Genomic DNA, 17951 nt, shown 5'->3' on the forward strand with positions numbered 1-17951 from the left:
TTGGCTGCATGGGCCCCCCTCCCCGAGCCTTGATAGGCCCTGGGGACCACATCCAGCAAGGCCACTCCTTTAAATAAAGGGGAGGGGCACATATGCACCCCCTCCCCAAGTCGATTTTGGCTCTGGGGAACCCATCCCCAGGGCCTGGAGTTTTTTGAGAGGGAGAGGGGCAAACAGCTCCCCTCCTTGGGCCAATCTCGGCCCCAGGAATCCCATCTCCCGGGCCAAACGTTCTTTTGAGGTGGAGAGGGTGTACGTAGCACCTCTCCCCAGGCCCATTTCGGCCCCAGGGACAACATTCCCTGGGGCCCTGCATTCTTTTGGGGTGGCACACAGCCCCCTTCTCTGGCCCATTTTAGCCCCAGGACCCGATACCCCAGGGCCCTGATACTTACAGGTAGGTGTCCTGGTGCCCGCCCAGGGCACCCACCATACTCTTCTGGGGGCTACAGGGGGAACCCCAAGGCCCCCGGAGCCCCAGCCGTCTCCCCACATGCAGCAGGAGGCAGCATTGCTCCTATCCACAGTGGCATCTCCTAATGCTGCTCCCTCACTTTTCCTGCCCTCATCACTATGGGCAGGGAAGCAGATCAAAAGTCTGCTCCCTGTGGTTGGGAGCATTTTCAAAGCTCCCACCTGCTAGGGGCAGACTTGGTGTTTGCTGCCCCTTGGAGGGAGATTCAAAAATGCCCCCAACAAGCGAGAGCGATCACTGGTTTCCCTGCCCGCACCGGCAGGGAAACTGTAATAACCTGGGTGTGGGCTCCCCGGATCATAGCATCTGAGCTGCAGCTGCAATTAATGGTACAAGGGAGAAGTATAATATCTTAGGAGATATTTGTTTTATTTCCTTCCTCCTGTGATGCTGTTCTTAAATTGCGGCCTATATAAAGGAAAAAATCCTGCCAAATGCCACAGTTTTTTACTTTTCTGAAGTGATAAAAAACTTTGGCCAGTTTTCACTAACACAATACACACACTGATAATGCTTGGGCAGGGCCATTCTAAGTTCCCATTCTACAAAGAGAGACACCAGTGGGTTTCCTGTGGCAGCACTAGTCAAACATAGTGCCACTGTACAACACGTGTTCCAGCTGTCCTGACTCCTGTGTACTCTGTGAAATCTACAGAGGTACTCACAGAAGGTTGAAACTACTAATATAATTAGAGGCAATGGAGGGAACTTAAGACACAAAAGATCACACTTTGGAGCAACAGTACCTGTCAATTATTCTCTCCAAACAACACCAAATTCTCTTTTTTGGTTACATGAGTAAACAGAAATGGATTATAGCGCTGCTGTACCCACTTGGGTTCCAAACAGATAATATAGTTGGCTAATGCACCAGCTGCTGAGATACTGCTACAATCTGTGGCTTCAGAAGTTCAAATCGTGTATGGTATATGCTTCATTCCCTGTTTTTGTTCCCCTCCCTCTTCCCCTCTTTTTCCTTCCTTCATTTCTTATTATTACACAGCATGTTTTCTGATAATGATTGTATTTTGATTCTTATTTTTCTCTTTACCATATCTATATGTATATGAGTTGTATCATACGTTCTGTACTTGCTGTTCTATTTTGCTTTTTATTTCTTCATTGTTTAATAAACTCAAACTTAAAAAAAAAGTTCAAATCGTGCTACTCAGCCTTTAATTTCCAGCCCATGAGTGGAACAGCAAGTGCTGTGAAAGAACTTTTATGTCCTGCCATCAAAACAATGGTTCTGAGCTGCTAGGTGTCCCTGATCATGGTAAATAACAAGCTTATTTGAGCTTCCAATAAATGAATATGTTATTTTGGAGTATTCTAAAAGGTAGAGTGCATAACTCACTTAGACCACTAAATGTTATTAACTGTCGATTAACTCGCAGTTGCTGTCCTTTCATCAGAAGTCTTAAAAACCCCAGCGCCGCAGTTTTCACAGCTGCAGCACTAATGGGGGATCGAACACGATCAGAAACTAGAATCTTGACTAGAGGAAATGGGGCCGGGCTACAGAGATGAGAAATGGAGAGTGATTAGAGGATTAGAGTAAAGAAAATGGTAAGGAAGGATAAGAGAAAAGAATGGGAAGGAAAGAGGTGAGTGAAATAAGAATTAAGGAGTGAGTGTAAGAGAACCTAAGAAGCACTACAGATGGTTAATCGGAGAGGAGCAGGAGGGTTATGAGTGTGATAGAGTATGCGATGGAGGTGGTTTGAGAGGGATGGAAGAAGAGTCTGCGGAAGTAGGTGCCGCTGGCGTAGGAGAATGATGAGCAAAATGGGTGATAGGAGTAGGACAATGGACCGGCATGTAGTGAGAGGGCGAAGATGCAAGATGAGTAGAGGGATGGGAGTAGGGAAAGGTGAAGATGGAGGATAACGCTGTTGAAGGATGAGGAAGGTGAGAAAGGAGGAAGGGAGATGAGCAAATGATAAGTGGACGTGGAGGGGTCAGAGAAGGACGGTGAAGAGACTGGTAGAGAGTGGTAGAACACGTTGGAGAGGTGAGTAATGGGCGGAGAGAGTGATGGAGAAAGACAGGGTCATGGGAATAGGATAGACTAGTGGGAAAGAGTAAGAGAACTACACAAATTTGCTATAATTAAGGGGAAACAGTTCAATTTTGAGGCACTCTCATGAGCTGCACATTTCCTCTTTGTTCCCCTCAAAGTGCATTCTACTTAAGAAACTGACAACCAAATACTGGTCCAGTAGTCAACCTCAAGAAACTTTACTCTCTGTACAGTGGGCAGCTACGGATAGAAAGAGGCCGCCATTTGATGTTTGGTCGATTCTTCTAAGGTTGCTACATTTGTTTGCTCTTACAATAGTTATCACACTTACTTGGAGTAAATGTACATTAAGTAGGCACTATCCACAACTTTAAAAAGTTGCGGAATTCCTTACTATCCCTATAAAAAACACACATCTCCCTGGCCTTTGTTGCTCTTGCATGCTCATGCACACACTCTTTATATAACCTAGGCCTTGGTGCTGTCCCTGTTCAAAATGTTGAGAGTTGCCAACAAAGAGCTTGTTTAGCCAACAGCTTAAGCTTCTTTTACATACACAAAATCGTTACTCTGTATGCAGCAGCAGAAAGGTGAGTCTGACAGAAGAGGGGTGTGAATAGTTCCCAGGGAGAGGTGGAAAGAGATGAAGGGAGGTGGAGAGATGAGATGATGGAAATGGGGGTAGGTAATAGTAGAGAGTAAATCTAGTAGGCACAACCACAGCAGATGGTTGAGTTATTCTGCTCACCCCCCTACAAGACCATCAAGCATGCCCAGACCCAGCTCCGACACCTGGAAAACGCTAGGCAAACCCATTCATCTCCATGACCCACCCATGTTTCTTCATGGCCCTCCGAGATCCCAAATCCTGGAGCCGGGCCTGTGTAAACATCAATGCCTCCACATGAGTGGATGGCTCAGCAGCCCATGAACATATACAAACCCATTGGCTTAGCGCTGCTGGCTTCAAAGCCCGTTGTTACCAGCGGCTGACCTCAGCTGGGCATGTACCTGCATCTTTACCTGTGTCCAGGGTGGGGTCCTGGCCCATGCTCCTCTGGCACTCCTCTTCATACTCCTTCCACTTCTTTATGGTCTCTTCCAGCAGCCCCCCAACCAGCACCTGTCACAGCAGCAAAGAAAGGACAGAGAGGTGGGTACTGATTGGAACATGGAACAGACAGACATATATCCCGCTCCACTGCCAAGCCACTCACACTCTTCTGACACACCATGTCCAACTTGCACCCTATTTACATGCCGGATCTGTCAATGCACCCCGGTCCTGCCCTCCAGACCTCTGCTTTTCCACTGCTACTGCATCAGCCTCCTAACAATATAAACATTAACCATTCACACCACTTACCAAAATCTGAATCTTACCAATGTGGGGGCATATCATCAAGGCCCCACAATAAAATTATCGCCGCTTTAGCGTCTGTTTTCGGGCGAAAAGCGGCAATGATTTTATCACACTAACGCGTGTTCCCATGCCTCAGCGCTGGTTTCCCTAACGCCCATCTTTGCATCGCCAATGAGATGCAAAGTGGGCGTACCCTGCCAAACTTACGTGGAGAATGTCGCTAACCGACATATCTCCAATTATCAATGTAATCGCTAACCGGCTTAGCGATCATAGAAGTAGCGATAACCACGCTTAACGCAGGTTTCTTTACGCCTGCTTACAACCTGACTTAGCCATGATATCCAATGGAAGGTGGATATTATGGCTAAGTCTGCCCTGCCCTATCATCAAACTATCGTCGTTCACTATGTCTGCGCTGCTTACGTGGGAGTGGGGGGGGGACATGGCACATGGTAGAGAGGAGTGGTATGTCCACTTATAAGTGCGCATTTCATTTTGGACAGCCGTCTTATTCTGGCCAAAGTGACATGCGCACTTATGTTTCTCCAACTCAGCTGTGTTGTACATCCAGGTTGGAGAAATGCCACTGGCTCCAATGCACTGTCTGAGTGGCAAACGTGGCTGCCTAGACCAATACTGTCACTTCTCTCATAGCATGAGAGTAGCTTCTGGATAGGGTGGGGAGCCTGTGCTTTCAGGCCCATCCACTTCCGGTGGAGGAGAGGAGCAGGAGTAACGAGGCGGCCGTAGCAGGAGCGGATCGCAGCGGCAGGTAAGTGATTTTTTTTTTATTCACCATACCCCCCGCGCCGCACTACCAGTTTCGTTTGGCGGAGGCCGCCACTGGTTCATTTATTTAATGCATCCAATAATTATCAGATGTGTTAAATTCCCAACAACTCGTAATTTCAGCCCGTGCGTAATCAGGGGTTTTAGCTAGGGTGGTGATTAACCGCCCAACTCAGGCCCATAGTTCTCCCAGTCGATTTCCATTCGATCTCTACAGACTTTCAATTTTCTGTGCCCCCATTAAATTCCTCTCTTTCAGCACCAGGGAAACTCACTCCCCGCTGCCATGATCCAGCTTTGGTTGAGTGGTCAGAACTGCTAGTAAAAGGATGTGAATGACTAGTGACTACTTTATTCCTAAACTTTCACAGTGGTCTAGAGCTGGACTCTGACCATTTCCGTACCTTCCTCAAAGACAGCGGAAGAGTGTCTCTCCCATACTGACAGCTCCTTATCCTTTCTTCCTCCTCCTTTCTCACTCAACACTGACATGCATGGAGGTCCACCTTCCCTAGCTCCTGTCACTCTGTTTAGGTTGAAGCACACACAGACCAAGGAAAAGTCACACCCCTTCCCACATTCAAGATGGCCTCAAAGGCGACCTCCGTGGTCATGAAACCCAACATGGCTGCTTTATCATATGAACCGTAGCTCTTCCCAAATACCCACCTCTTCCAAATCACACCTGAACCCTCCATGAAAAGACTTAAATGCCTATAATCTGCTTTATCTGCTTTGTATATGTATTATTATCATCCCTCTACGCACCCTCAGTCCCTACTCAATTCTCTTCTCTAAATGTTTCCACCCAACTGCTGATATTCTCGTGTACTGTTTCTTTGTTGCTTTCTACAGCACTATGTCAGAAATGTTTCCACTCTCAGATACATACAAGGTACTTAATACTGCAGACATCAACTCAACCCTCCAGCACACCGTGGTATCCTGGAACTGGTAGTCATACACAGCTCAGCGAAAACATCTCACTGAATATATGCAGTAAGCCTGCTCTGCAGTGTCTGCAGCATGTCTTCTAAAATGAGCCTGCAAGCATGTCTGTTGAAGGGTGCCTGCAAGCATCTCTGCTCAAGGTTGCCTGCGAGCACGCCTGCTCTAAGGTGCTAAAAAGGTGCCTGCTGTACTGTGCCTACATCCATTTGTATTCATATCCACACAGGTGGTGAGGCACAGAACCACCTGTGGGTTTGGAAACCCCTTGACCCGAGGTACAGTTACATGGGTGCTAAAATAAAGGCAGGGTGCAAAAGGTACCTCATCTAGTGCACTAAAACAGGGGCATAACGCAGTCCTCAGCAGCCAATGCAGCACAGGCGCCCCCAACACCCCAGGGGACCCCCCAACCCTTTAGAGATGGCCCCCTATATGATGCAGAAAGCCAATAATTATCTGTAAGACAAAGAAGACTCAGGAGCTCCTCATTACATTCTGCAAGGAGGCCAATCATTTTGAGCTACGACACAGCACCAAAATATACTGTCAACTGTACCACCAGCTATCCTTGTGCTGAGATCCACACCAAGCTGCGGCAATGTATCTGAAATCAGACCTGCCTGATCTGATGTTCCAGGGCAGAGAGACCCACATACAGATCTGCAAGTGTACATCAATCAATCAATCTGTTCTTGTAAAACAAAGCTTATCAGTCCAGGGGATATCGAGGCGCTGGTTCATAACGTCCTTGGTCAAAGAGCCACGTCTTGAGCCTTCTTCTGAAATCTGGGAGAGAAGGGTAGGTGCACAGGTGGAGGGCCTGGTCATTCCAGGACTTGGCAGTGATGTAGGAGAAGGAATGACCTCCTTAGCGCTCCGGCGGTTGCAAGGGGTGTGGGCTAGGGCAAGAGAGGAGGAACATACCTCTCTGGTGGGACCATGAAACGACAAGCAGTGGTTGATGTATGCAGGTCCAATGTTGTGTAAGGCCAGAAGGCTTGGGTGAGGAGCTTGAACAGGCATCTTTTGTGTACAGGGAGCCAGTGGTGGGTTCTGAGGTCAGGTGAGCTGCTGGTTCTCCTGGGGAGGCTGAGGTTCATGCTACTAAGTTCTGGATGGTCTGGAGGCGGTTGAGTAGGTGTTTGGTGGTGCCAGGGTAGAGTGCGTTGCCGTAGTTGAGGTGGATGGCTATGAGGGCCTGGGTCACTGTTTTCCTGTTGGGGATAGGGATCCAATGGAAGATCTTGTGGAGCATGAGGAGGGTTTTGAAGCAGGAGGAGGAGACAGCGTTGACTTTGTTCTTCAGGGTTAGTTGGCTGTCCGAGGTTACGTACGTGGTTGGAGGACGTCGGTGCTGGGCCAAGTGCTGTGGACCACCAGGAATCATTCCAGGGGGAGGGATTGCTTCCGAAGATAAGCACCTCCGTCTTGTCCGAGTTAAGTTTCAGGCAGTTGGCCCTCATCCAGCTGACAACGTTTGACATTGTGTTCTGGAAGTTGGCCCTGGTGGCGTCTGTGTCACCACTGAGGGAGAGGATGGGCTGTGTGCTGTCGGCGTAAGAGATGATGTGAGTTTGTGGATGCAGGTGATGTCCGCGATGGGCATCATATACGTGTTGAAAAGGGTGGGGCTGAGGGAGGAGCCCTGGGGGAAGCAGCAGATGATATTCTAAAAGTCGGAGGAAGGAGGCTATTCAGTTGAGAGCATTGTGTTTGATGCCTAGTTGGCAGAGCCTGGAGATGAGGGTGTGGTGGAAGATAGTGTCGAAGGCCGCAGAGAGGTCAAGGAGAATGAGGGCTGCCATTTCCCCCTGGTCGAGGAGGCGTCTGATGCCGTCCGTGGCTGCGATCCGGTTGTTCCCGGTGCTGGGGTTGGCTCTGAATCCTGATTGGGAAGCGTTGTGAAGGTTGTCATGTTCGAGGTATTCTGTGAGCTGGTGTTTGATGGCTTTTTCCAAGACCTTGGCTGGGAAAGGGAATAGCGAGATGGGACTGTAGTTCTTAAGTTCGCTGTGGTCAGCAGAGGGCTTCTTCAGAAAAGGCTTGACATCTGCGTGCTTCCATATGGCGGGAACGGTGGCTGTCATGATGGATGCGTTGAGGACTTCAGTGAGGTGGGTACTGATTTCTTCTCTCCCTAGGTTGTATATGTGGTGAGGGCAGTGGTACGTGGGGGAGCCAGAGTGTATTGACTTCATAATTTTAGAGGTGTCTTGGGTTGAGAGCTAGTTCCGGTCTGAGAGTTTGGGGGTGTCAGTGGCGTTGGTGTGATTGTGAAGATAGTTGAGGTTGGTGGGCTGAGGGTCAAAGTTACTGTAGATGTCTGAAATCTTCTGGTGAAAGAAGTTTGCTAGGGAGTCGCAGAGCTCCTTGGATGGATGGGTGGTGTTCTCGGTGGCTGCAGGGCAGGAGAATTCTCTGATGATGGAGAAGAGCTTTTTGGTTTGATTTGAGCTGGCCTAAATGTGGTTGGTGAGAGCACTTTTCTTGGCGTCACTGAGGAGGTAGTGGTAGTTGCTGAGGGCTGCTCTAAAGGTGTTGAGGTCGGGGGGTTCTTGTTTGAGCGCCAGTGTCTCTCAAGTTTCTTGCAGTGGTGTTTGAGGTTCTGGAGTTCTGGGGTGAACTAGCTGGCTCTTTTGGTGGGTCCATCTCTGTGGGAGTCTTTCAGGGGCTGATGGTGTCTGCGACTGAGGAGATACAGTTCAAGAGGTTCTGGGAGAACTTGATTCTGTTTCTGGAGGAGAAGATAGGGTCCAGTGTGTGTCCGGCAATGTGTTTGGAGACGGAGACCAATTGAGAGATTCCAAGGTTGTTCAGGTTCTCCAGGAGGGTGGTAGAGTTGGTGTCATTGGGGTCCTCAATTGGAAGTTCAGGTCTCCCAGGAAGGTGAAGTATTCAGAATCGATAGTCAAAGGGGTGATGAAGTCAGAGATGGCATTACAGAAACTCTTATGGGATCTGGAGGTCGGATGGTGGTCTTTGTGTCGAGCTTGATTTGGAAGTTGAGATGCTCCATGATAGGTGTGATGTTGTTGTGAGTGGTGGAGCATTGGAGGGTGACTTTGTGGACGGTGGCAATGCCTCTGCTGTGTCTGCCGAGGGGATCGCGGTGTAGCAGCTTATAGTCGGGGCGTCGCAATGACCTACACTGCAGTGCACTCTGAGAGCCCGGCAGATTTGTCCAAGTAGCTTAGTCATGGTGTGCTGTTCCAGAACTAGAAGGTACAGAGAGCTCTGCCAAGACTCCACTTGCCTCTGCCCTCTGTATGCAGTGAAACTTAAACAACAGGGTCATGTGAAGATCACGTACCCGATTCCTCACCTACAGGTCTGTGTGTCCACACTTCGGAGCGCAGACTCAGCATCCTGTGCACATATGACCTTGGTGATACACCTGTTTGCACTGTTGGTATTAGGCCTAATTGCACTGTCAAGAGCTGCCTGTGGGTGTAGTCCACTTTCTTTCTCAGCTCTAACCCCAGAATAGGCACTCACCTTTTTCATGGACGCTTAGTGCCTGGCTCCCTGTCATTCTTAATACGTTCAGCCATTCATGACTCAGCCAAGACCACTGAGGATGGTGACACAAGTGGGAGTACATACTTAAAGTGCAGAAGTGAAACCACTAGTCCCATGATGCACAGAGATGGTGGCTCAAAAGTTAGGACTGCGGTGTCACACATTACATGAGCCAACTTGGCAGAAACACCTCTGCAACCATCCTCTGTATCCCTAGTGAAACACTTTGATCACAAGTCTATCGCTACTTCACTACCCATAAACCCCTGCTTTCCGTAGGATGCCACTAATTTTCCAGTCTAATTCAGAAATGCCCTACTCCTACAAAAAAGATCATCCGCCATCCTCCACACCTTCTATATAGCCCCGCAACACCACTCTTCCATCTCAAAGAACCTCCCCAGTCTCCATAATCTCTCTCTGTTGACACCATTGGCATTGACCGCATCATGACCATCCTGGACTCTAATGTATAGGGATCAATGTGAAATATGTATGCATAATGAAAAGAGCCCATTGCCATTTGCGGGTGGGTGTCATTATTGACTCCACTATGGTGGAGGTGGGGGCCAGAGGAAGTAGGTCCTTACCGGAAGTGGCCATGGTAGTAGGCAACACAGGGGAGGAGGCAGGCCTCATCCGATTTAAAAGAGGAATGGTGCCAGGGCCGGACTGGGAACCCAAAGCAGCCCTGGTAAATGTTGTCTGACCAGCCCCCACACTGTTCATAGAGAGCAGCTCCGTCCAAGAAAATTTGGAGGGAAAATGGCAAAAATTATACATTTTGCAACAAATTTTTCATTATATATTCAAATGTATTAGTTTTTAAAGCATAGTAAAAGATGACCTTACAGTTTACCAGGATACTGCAATATTTATTGGGGCACTTCAATGATTACCTGCCTACCTCCCTTCAACAGTGTCTCTCATCTCTCCAAAGCCCGTCCCTCACATGTATTTCATTTGTTTTATAGCACCTCTCATACCAGTTTAGGGTGTCATAGCATTTTATACCACACACGTGTTTAAATCACTGTATAGAAAATGTTACATAAAGACAAGGGGGACTACAAGGTGCATGATTCACATGTCATCCATACTGGTGGGAATTAATTTTTTAAGAGTGCATGGTCTGTGGAAGCACAAACTCAGGATTCAGAATGTAACACAGTGGTTAGGGTTGACTTTACGAATAAGAATTTATTTCTACCCAGAAAAACCTTTTTAGCAAAATTAAAATAATGAAAGACTGGGCAAAAAACATAACTTTTTAGCTGAGATTACCAGGAACTGCACAGCAAAAAGGATGTCTGGGACTAAAGCAATAATCCGCTAAACTATGCGCATAAAATACTGTTTTGTGCACTGCATAGTACATGCTCTTTGCAGCAGGTATATTAATCCTGTTCGCTACCTTAGATTAATCAAAACTGCCAGTAAATAAAACTCAGATCTCTCTCCAGCAGGTACATTAATCACCGGAGTTATCTCAGTACTTTTATTGTTGCCTGAAAACTGTTAAGTATTCAAGGAACTCTGCAGTGCTTTAAAAAACTGCTACACTGGTACAAAACCGGCCCCCAGTAACAAAAGCGCCCCCCCTCCTCACCTTTCCAGTCTCCTGGGGAAACGCCTGATGCCCGGTAGGGCCAGTCCGCCTTGGCTGGGGCGCGGTGGCCCCAGAGATGTTTTAATGAATGGGAAAAATGGGCCCTAGCCCAAGGCCACAGCCTTGCCCTTATGGACTTGAATAATTATTAAACAGATTGCTTTAAAATGTCATTATACTTTAATTTATTTTTAATGTGGGTGATGTATAGGAGTCTATTACAGACATTTTGCAGGAAAATGTTTGTTTTCCAACACCATGCAACAGCCATAAAACGTTTCTTTTAGATTAAAACAGGACCTCACATATGGGAAATGGGAGTGGGGGTCACAAAGATTATTTGGAATAATATTAGTGAGCTGATGAGGTATTATAATATTGAAAACGCACGCCACTCCTCCTGAATATTAGATGCAAATAAATTTAGAATTTGGACCAGTGGGCCTGTACATTGTCAGTCATCTGGCCAATTTGATCATAAATTCAAAGCTGTTCCAAACGGGCTCACAAATTATGTTTGGCTTAGGGCCTCCGAAATCCTAAAAATGCCCCTGGGTGGTTCTCTCTGTGCCCCAACATAGAGGTCGCTGATGGTTTTTCTATAACTTGGCAGATTAGTGAGCGGCACAGAGGGGCTTGGCATAGCAACAACGTTATTGTGGGTGTGTGGCAGTGTCGGACTGGAGCAGAAAATAGGCCCGTGCACCAAAATTAAAGAGCCATTTGTGAATTAGGTGGCTAAAACCTGGCCAATCTCCTGCAAATGAGGCCAGTTTTGAGCTAGTAAAGACATGATATACAGGTATTCTGCAAGGTATGTGAAATAGCACGCATGTGTTAGAGTCAGTGTAAGGGAAATCTACAGTAAACAAGCATTGGTAAAGCCAAAAGGTCTCACCTTTTGGAACTATTGGGTTTGCCAACGCTTGTTTACTGTAGATTTCCCTGACACTGACTGCAACAAAAACTAATGTTTTTTAGCAATGCTGTGCATCATGACTAAAGAGGAAATCCCAAATAAATAGCTGCTGTGATGCAGCTACAGCAGTTGTTTCATTTTGTAGGCCCGTGACCACACATGTACACACCTACAAAACGCACTGGGGCGTTTGTCCTTTTTAGGTCTTGCCTGAGCCAGCGCATGCGCTGCTCTGCGAGGCTTCTAGTAAGGACTTCCATCTCACACATCTTTTCCTCATGTTTTTTTTTCTTTCCGGACACGCATTTGATTGGCCATTTGCGTAAGGCTTCCACAAAAGAAAGCATGCAAATGGCCAAAGACGGTTGCTTGTCCCGCCTCTCCTCAAAACTTTCACTCTCATGGCCAAGGGGTCTCAGGAGCGCGCAGGGTGCCATCTGTTTTTATTCTAATGAGCTTTCACTTGCAAAGCTCCCGAGCAGTTCCACAAGCACGCTGGTTTCCCTTTCATTCTTGTGCACTTGCTCTGCTCTCCCCCCCTCCCAATGGGTCAGCAGGCTGAAGCCTGGCATGCCTCACAGCGGTGTCCCTGCCTCTCCTACTGCTGTAATTAACTGTTAATTGGATCATCTGTGCTGAGCGGAATGCTTCATTTATACTCTCGCACCTGGCTGAGAGACCTCTTTGGTCGTTTGTTATTTTTGTTTCCTAACGAAATGCTGCAATTGTCCTGAATACGCTTCCTTTCTGTTGAGTGAAGTCAGAGTGCCCTCATCTGAGCCTCAGGCTCTCCTTAAACACGTCTGGTGTTCGGCGCTGCGCGGATACCAGTCTCCTCCTATGCATGGCACCGCCTAAAAAATACAACTTAAAAATCCACTCTATTGTGCAAAAAATATGTTTTCTTAGCAATATTTATTAATTCATGACGTCATGCAAGAGTAAACTTCTTGCATGATGCTCCATAATGCCTGTGTCTTCTTTCCAATATACTGTACCTTCGAAAGAAACCCCCTCCCCTGAAAAACGCATGGTTCCGTTGGGGGTCTCTCTCACCCACTCACTCCCACACACACACACACACACGCATGAACGCACTCACGCACACACACACGCACACACACACACACACACATTCAGTCATTCATTCTCTCTCTCTCTCTCTCCCTCTCATTTTGAGCCTGTTGATTATCGCTCTACTGGCTTTTTTAATCCCGTCTTGTAGGACTTGATTCTAGCAGCCGGCGCAAGGGAACATAAGCACATATACGACTGCCCTTGAGTGCATTCGCCCATTGAAGTAAAATCATGTGACTTTAGAAGCCCATGCAGTGAGCCAAGTGCCATCTGATCGCACATCTGACTCGGGGGAAAAATGGGCTTAATGAAACGGCCATCTTAAAGGGCCGTTGTGGTGCTCTCGAGCCAACCCTCCCCTCCCCGTTCTTCATAATAAGCCGAGCGCGCACTGAAGCCTGTAACCCTGCATAAAGAAGCTTTATGGAAGCAGTTCTTAAGGACCGGCCGTGTCAGCTACACGCTTGCCTGCTGCAAACCTATGAACTTCCTGCGGCTGATTGCCAATAAGGGCCTGAGGCTGTAAACTGTTTCCCGCCTTCACCCCATGCACGTAGCCTAATTGTCGGTGCTCCAGCTTGCTAGCAAGCCCACTATATAAACATTTCAGCTTGCAGGTAACTTTTCTGTGTTGTTTAGTGTCTTTCCTTCCAATTCTTGTGTGTGTCGTTCCCCAGGGGAAACAAATGATGGATGGAATGTTGAATGAGTCAAACTTTCACCTCCAGTCAAGAGATCTGGGTTAAATCCATCGTTCCTTTGCTCACTGCGCCACCCTAGTTTGGGCCCAGCCATATGCAAATCAGTCTTGACCATGCTCCTCATAGGAACAGTCCAGCCCGAACTGTCAAGCCGGGTCCGGAAACAAGAACCCTGGGACTGGTTTTGGGGTAACAACCCTCATCAGTCAGGCTACATATATGAAAGTGCAAAAAGCGAATCTTGCACGACCTTTATGTCTGAAAGAAAGGTACCCCCTGTTTATTGCTGTCCCAAAGAAACATGTGAAGGTATACAATCCCCCAATAAACTATTATGAATAGTTCACAGTAGCGTATTGTTTTGTTTACCACAATCATATTTATGGACATAGCGCCAAACTTCGCTACATACACGGATAGCACCGACAGCCACCGACACCACAGACTCACCGCCCCCCAGCCACACCAACCTCCTACTCTCCTGGAATCACGTCAACGATGACGACACCGTCAAAATCATGAACACCATCCACTCCGGCTCACCATCTGACCCCTGTCTTCATCACATCTTCAATAAAGCGAGCTCCATCATCGCATCCCAACTCCGGAAGACCATCAAGAGCTCCTTCGAGACCGCCACCTTCCTGGAAATCTGGAAGCACGCCGAGGTCAACGCCCTCCTCAAGAAACCCAAGGAGGACCCAAAGGACCTCAAGAACTTCCAGCCCATCTCCCTGCTCCCGTTCCTGGTGAAAGTCATTGAGAAGATCATCAACAAGCAACTGACTCACTTCCTCGAGGAGAACAACAACCTGGACCCATCCCAATCGGGTTTCCACAGCAACCACAGCACCGAAACCGCCCTCATCGCTGCCACCGACGACATCCGGACCATGCTGGATAACGGCGAAACCACTGCCCTCATCCTCCTGGACCTCTCGGCCGCCTTCGACACCGTCTGCCACCACACCCTACGTACACGCCTCCACGATGCAGGAATTCGCGACAAAGCCCTGGACTGGACCACCTCCTTCCTCACCGACAGAACCCAGAGGGTCCGCCTCCCTCCATTCCGATCTGAAGCCATGAAGATCACCTGCGGCGTACCCCAAGGTTTTTCTCTCAGTCCATCCCTTTTCAACGTCTACATGGCACCGCTCGCCAACATCGTCCAATCACACGACCTCAATATCGTCTCCTATGCCGATGACACCCAGCTGATCCTCTCCCTCACCAAGGACCCCGCCACCGCCAAAACCAACCTCCACGAAGGGATGAAGGCCGTCGCCGAATGGATGAAGAACAGCCGCCTGAAACTGAACTCGGACAAGACAGAGGTCCTCATCCTCGGCTCCACCACCTCCGCTTGGGATGACTCTTGGTGGCCGACCGCACTGGGAGCCGCGCTGACACCCACCAACCACGCACGCAACCTGGGGTTCATAATGGACTCATCACTCTCAATGACCCAGCAAGTCAACGCCGTCTCCTCCTCCTGCTTCAACACCCTCCGCATGCTTCGCAAGATCCCCACTGGAACAAGGAGGACAGTCACCCAGGCCCTCGTCAGCAGCAGACTGGACTACGGCAACGTCCTCTACGCAGGAACCATGGCCAAACTCCAGAAAAGACTACAACGCATACAGAACGCCTCCGCACGACTCATCCTTGGCATCCCCCGCCGCACCCACATCACAACTCACCTGAGAGACCTTCACTGGCTCCCAGTCAACAAGAGGATCACCTTCAAGCTCCTCATCTACGCTCACAAAGCACTCCACGACACCGGACCAGTATACCTCAACAAACTACTAACTTTCTACACCCCGAACCGCCAGCTTCGCTCCGCTGACCTCCCCTCGCCAACGTCCCACGCATCCACAGGACGACCACCGGCGGCAGATCATTCTCCTACCTCGCTGCCAAGACATGGAACACCCTTCCTACCCACCTGCGACAGACTCAGGACCTGCTGACCTTCAGGAGACGTCTCAAGACCTGGCTGTTCGAGCAGTAGCTACACCCCGCCCATCTCCCCCCAGCGCCTTGAGACGCGGGTGATTAGTGCGCTCTACAAATGCTTGATTGATTGATTGATTAATAGCACACAGGCTGTAAACAGGAAGATTTCAAATGTTGTGTGCATGACTGGGTTTACTATTGTGTACTTTTTAACTTTATTCTTTTCATGCTTTTAGCCCGTGGCTGCTTCTGCCCCGTTTTTATTCCGCTTCTGCTTAACGTTATAAGACCTCTCCCCGCCCCCCTTCCTAGTGCACACAGGCCCTGCAGCAGTCGTCTTTTGGCCCGTCAGTGCTTTTTTTTTTTTGCAATGTTGTCGTGGTCCTCTGCGCTTTCATCTGCATTCATTTTTTTTAAATAGCTATTGCCTTCGTATTTTTATTTTTTAATTATTTTATTTATTGGCTTTTTCTAATAGTATGTTCTCGTTTGCTACGACTTGTAGTCCCTTTTCTGTTTTCACTGTGTGTGCTACCCCAGCTCTTTCCCTGCTTGCACACAAGTTTTTAAAACTTCTCTCAGCCCAGAAATGGAGTGCAGCGATTTCGTGGTGCTGCATGCTTCGGCACTGTGTGCCATGAGAATGCCCTAGCTGTACTGGGAGAGTGCGGCTGCCCGTGGCCCCCCTTAGTCCCATTTGGGCATTTCCCCACCCCCACTAATAATGGGGGACTCTAGGAGGAGTCCCCTTATCAGATGTGTCACTTCCGGCACATAGAGGAGGGGGAGGTATTTATGCCTCCCCCGGCCAGCTTGGCGTCCTCTTTGCGCCGGACACGCCGTCTTGCTGGTCATGCCGCGGGATCGCTGCCGAGTCCCTACTTGTGTTGTCGGTCGGAGTTGGAAGTGAGGTTAGTCGTGTCCAAACCATCACTCCAAACGCCCCCCCAAGCGAGCACTGGTGCCCTGGGGGGCGACCCTGGGTGGCGCGGGTCCTGGAGTGCCGGCCAGCTCGCGAGCCACGGCCTGGAACTCTGGTTGGGGGCTGTGGGTTTTAGCTGTTGGGAACCCTCGTTCCCGGCACTCCTCAATTCCCCACAATGATCATGCTGCTCCCGCGGTCCGGCACAGAGCAGCTAAAGAATTTGTCGCTTCGAGTCCGGCGGAACTTCGACAGCGATAGCTGGGAGCTTGCCCACTCACCAGACTCCCCTTTTTTGGTGTGGGGGCCATGCATTCTCCTGCGATTGGGCATCCCCCCTCCCCCCGCCTGGCAAGGTGGGCGCGACTATGAAGTGACATCGCATGAGGCGAAGGGGGCAATGTCTGGTCAGGGCAGGGATATGAACCGACAGCCCTTAGTGTGATATGCCGGAAAGCCCCTATATTAGATAACAGCCACCGCTGATCGTGTCGGGCACACGGGCCACCGCTGGTATTTGCTTTCGTCGGAGGGGTAACACTCTACAGTGGCCCCTCTCACTCCGGACCCTGTGCTGAGTGGCCCCTCTGGACAGATGCATCGAGATTTGTGTCCTGATTACTCCCATTAACATTAACAGACTGGGCTCAGCCAGGCGGGGAACGATTTCAATGAACATGTCGTCTAACATCGAAGGAGAATGCACTTCCCCCCTCCCCTGTGTGGGCAAGGACCGTATTTCAAGGTTTGTGAGGCTCGCGGGACAGGAAAGGTGCATGAAACCCGGGTTCGAGCCTCGAGGTCGCGTCCGGTGATCCTGGGCAAATCACTTAACCTCCCCGTGCCTGAATATGTAATGTAAATACGGTGCCCATGTGCAGCTGCCGACTTTGGTGCAGGAATCCAGGTTTCGAGCCTCGAGGTCGCGTCCTGTGATTCTGGGCAAATCACTTAATCTTCCCGTGCCTGAATATGTAATGTAAATACGGTACTCATGTACAGCGCTCCAATACCTTCGGGTCGAGTCCATGCTATATAAAAGATGCAAAAAAAAAAAGCTGTTTCAACGTTGGGGTGTACGAGTTTAACCTTACAGGCAATGGCATTTTCTTCATGTGGGGGAGGCCTCGCCCGTCAGCGGGTTGGGCCTCACATGGGCCCAACATGACTGGGCAGGCGGTGCCAAAGGGCGGGGTGTAATCCTCATGTGTCACGGTGGCTAGGGGTTAAGGTCTTCCATTATGACGGTAAAGGCTATGTGTTTAAACACCGTTGTTCCAACGCTTGTGGTGTACGGCAGCAGGTATTAGAGGCTGCGTGGGCCTGGTTGCAACTGCCTCGTCATTACCTGGTACCTGGGGTGCCCAACCTCCAGGTCCCTCCGCATAATCCTAAACTCTGAACGGGCCCTCCTCCCCCGGCCAGAATATGGGCGGAGTGAGGCAGCTGGTGTGGGGGGGGAGCTGGGGTCGGGAAGACCGCTAGCTCGCTTCCTTCTGGCACCTAGTGGCTTCGCTAGCATCGGACAACCAGCAGGTTGTTGCAGAGTAGAGCATCCCAACAGATTTGGGGGCCCTCTGCCCACGCAGTGAATGGGGTCCCCAGCCAGAGCGGACCGGTCGATCAGGGGCCGTGGCG

General features: G+C 49.4%; 1 protein-coding gene across 3 annotated transcripts in view; it reads right to left on the reverse strand.

Moving 5' to 3' along the window:
* Positions 1 to 17951, reverse strand: part of LOC146810498 (glucagon-like peptide 1 receptor) — a 279433-nt gene that overhangs the window by 206413 nt on the left and 55069 nt on the right. For 2 of the 3 annotated variants that reach the window (XM_085614426.1, XM_085614428.1), the window contains exon 2: positions 3510 to 3621. In XM_085614426.1, the coding sequence (XP_085470552.1) occupies positions 3510 to 3621 (112 nt within the window). The remainder of the gene's footprint in view (positions 1 to 3509; positions 3622 to 17951) is intronic. The other variant, XM_085614427.1, reaches the window with a different exon arrangement.

The sequence above is a fragment of the Triturus cristatus genome, chromosome 7, assembly GCF_964204655.1.
Source record: "Triturus cristatus chromosome 7, aTriCri1.1, whole genome shotgun sequence".
In the NCBI taxonomy this organism is placed as follows: Eukaryota; Metazoa; Chordata; class Amphibia; order Caudata; family Salamandridae; genus Triturus; species Triturus cristatus.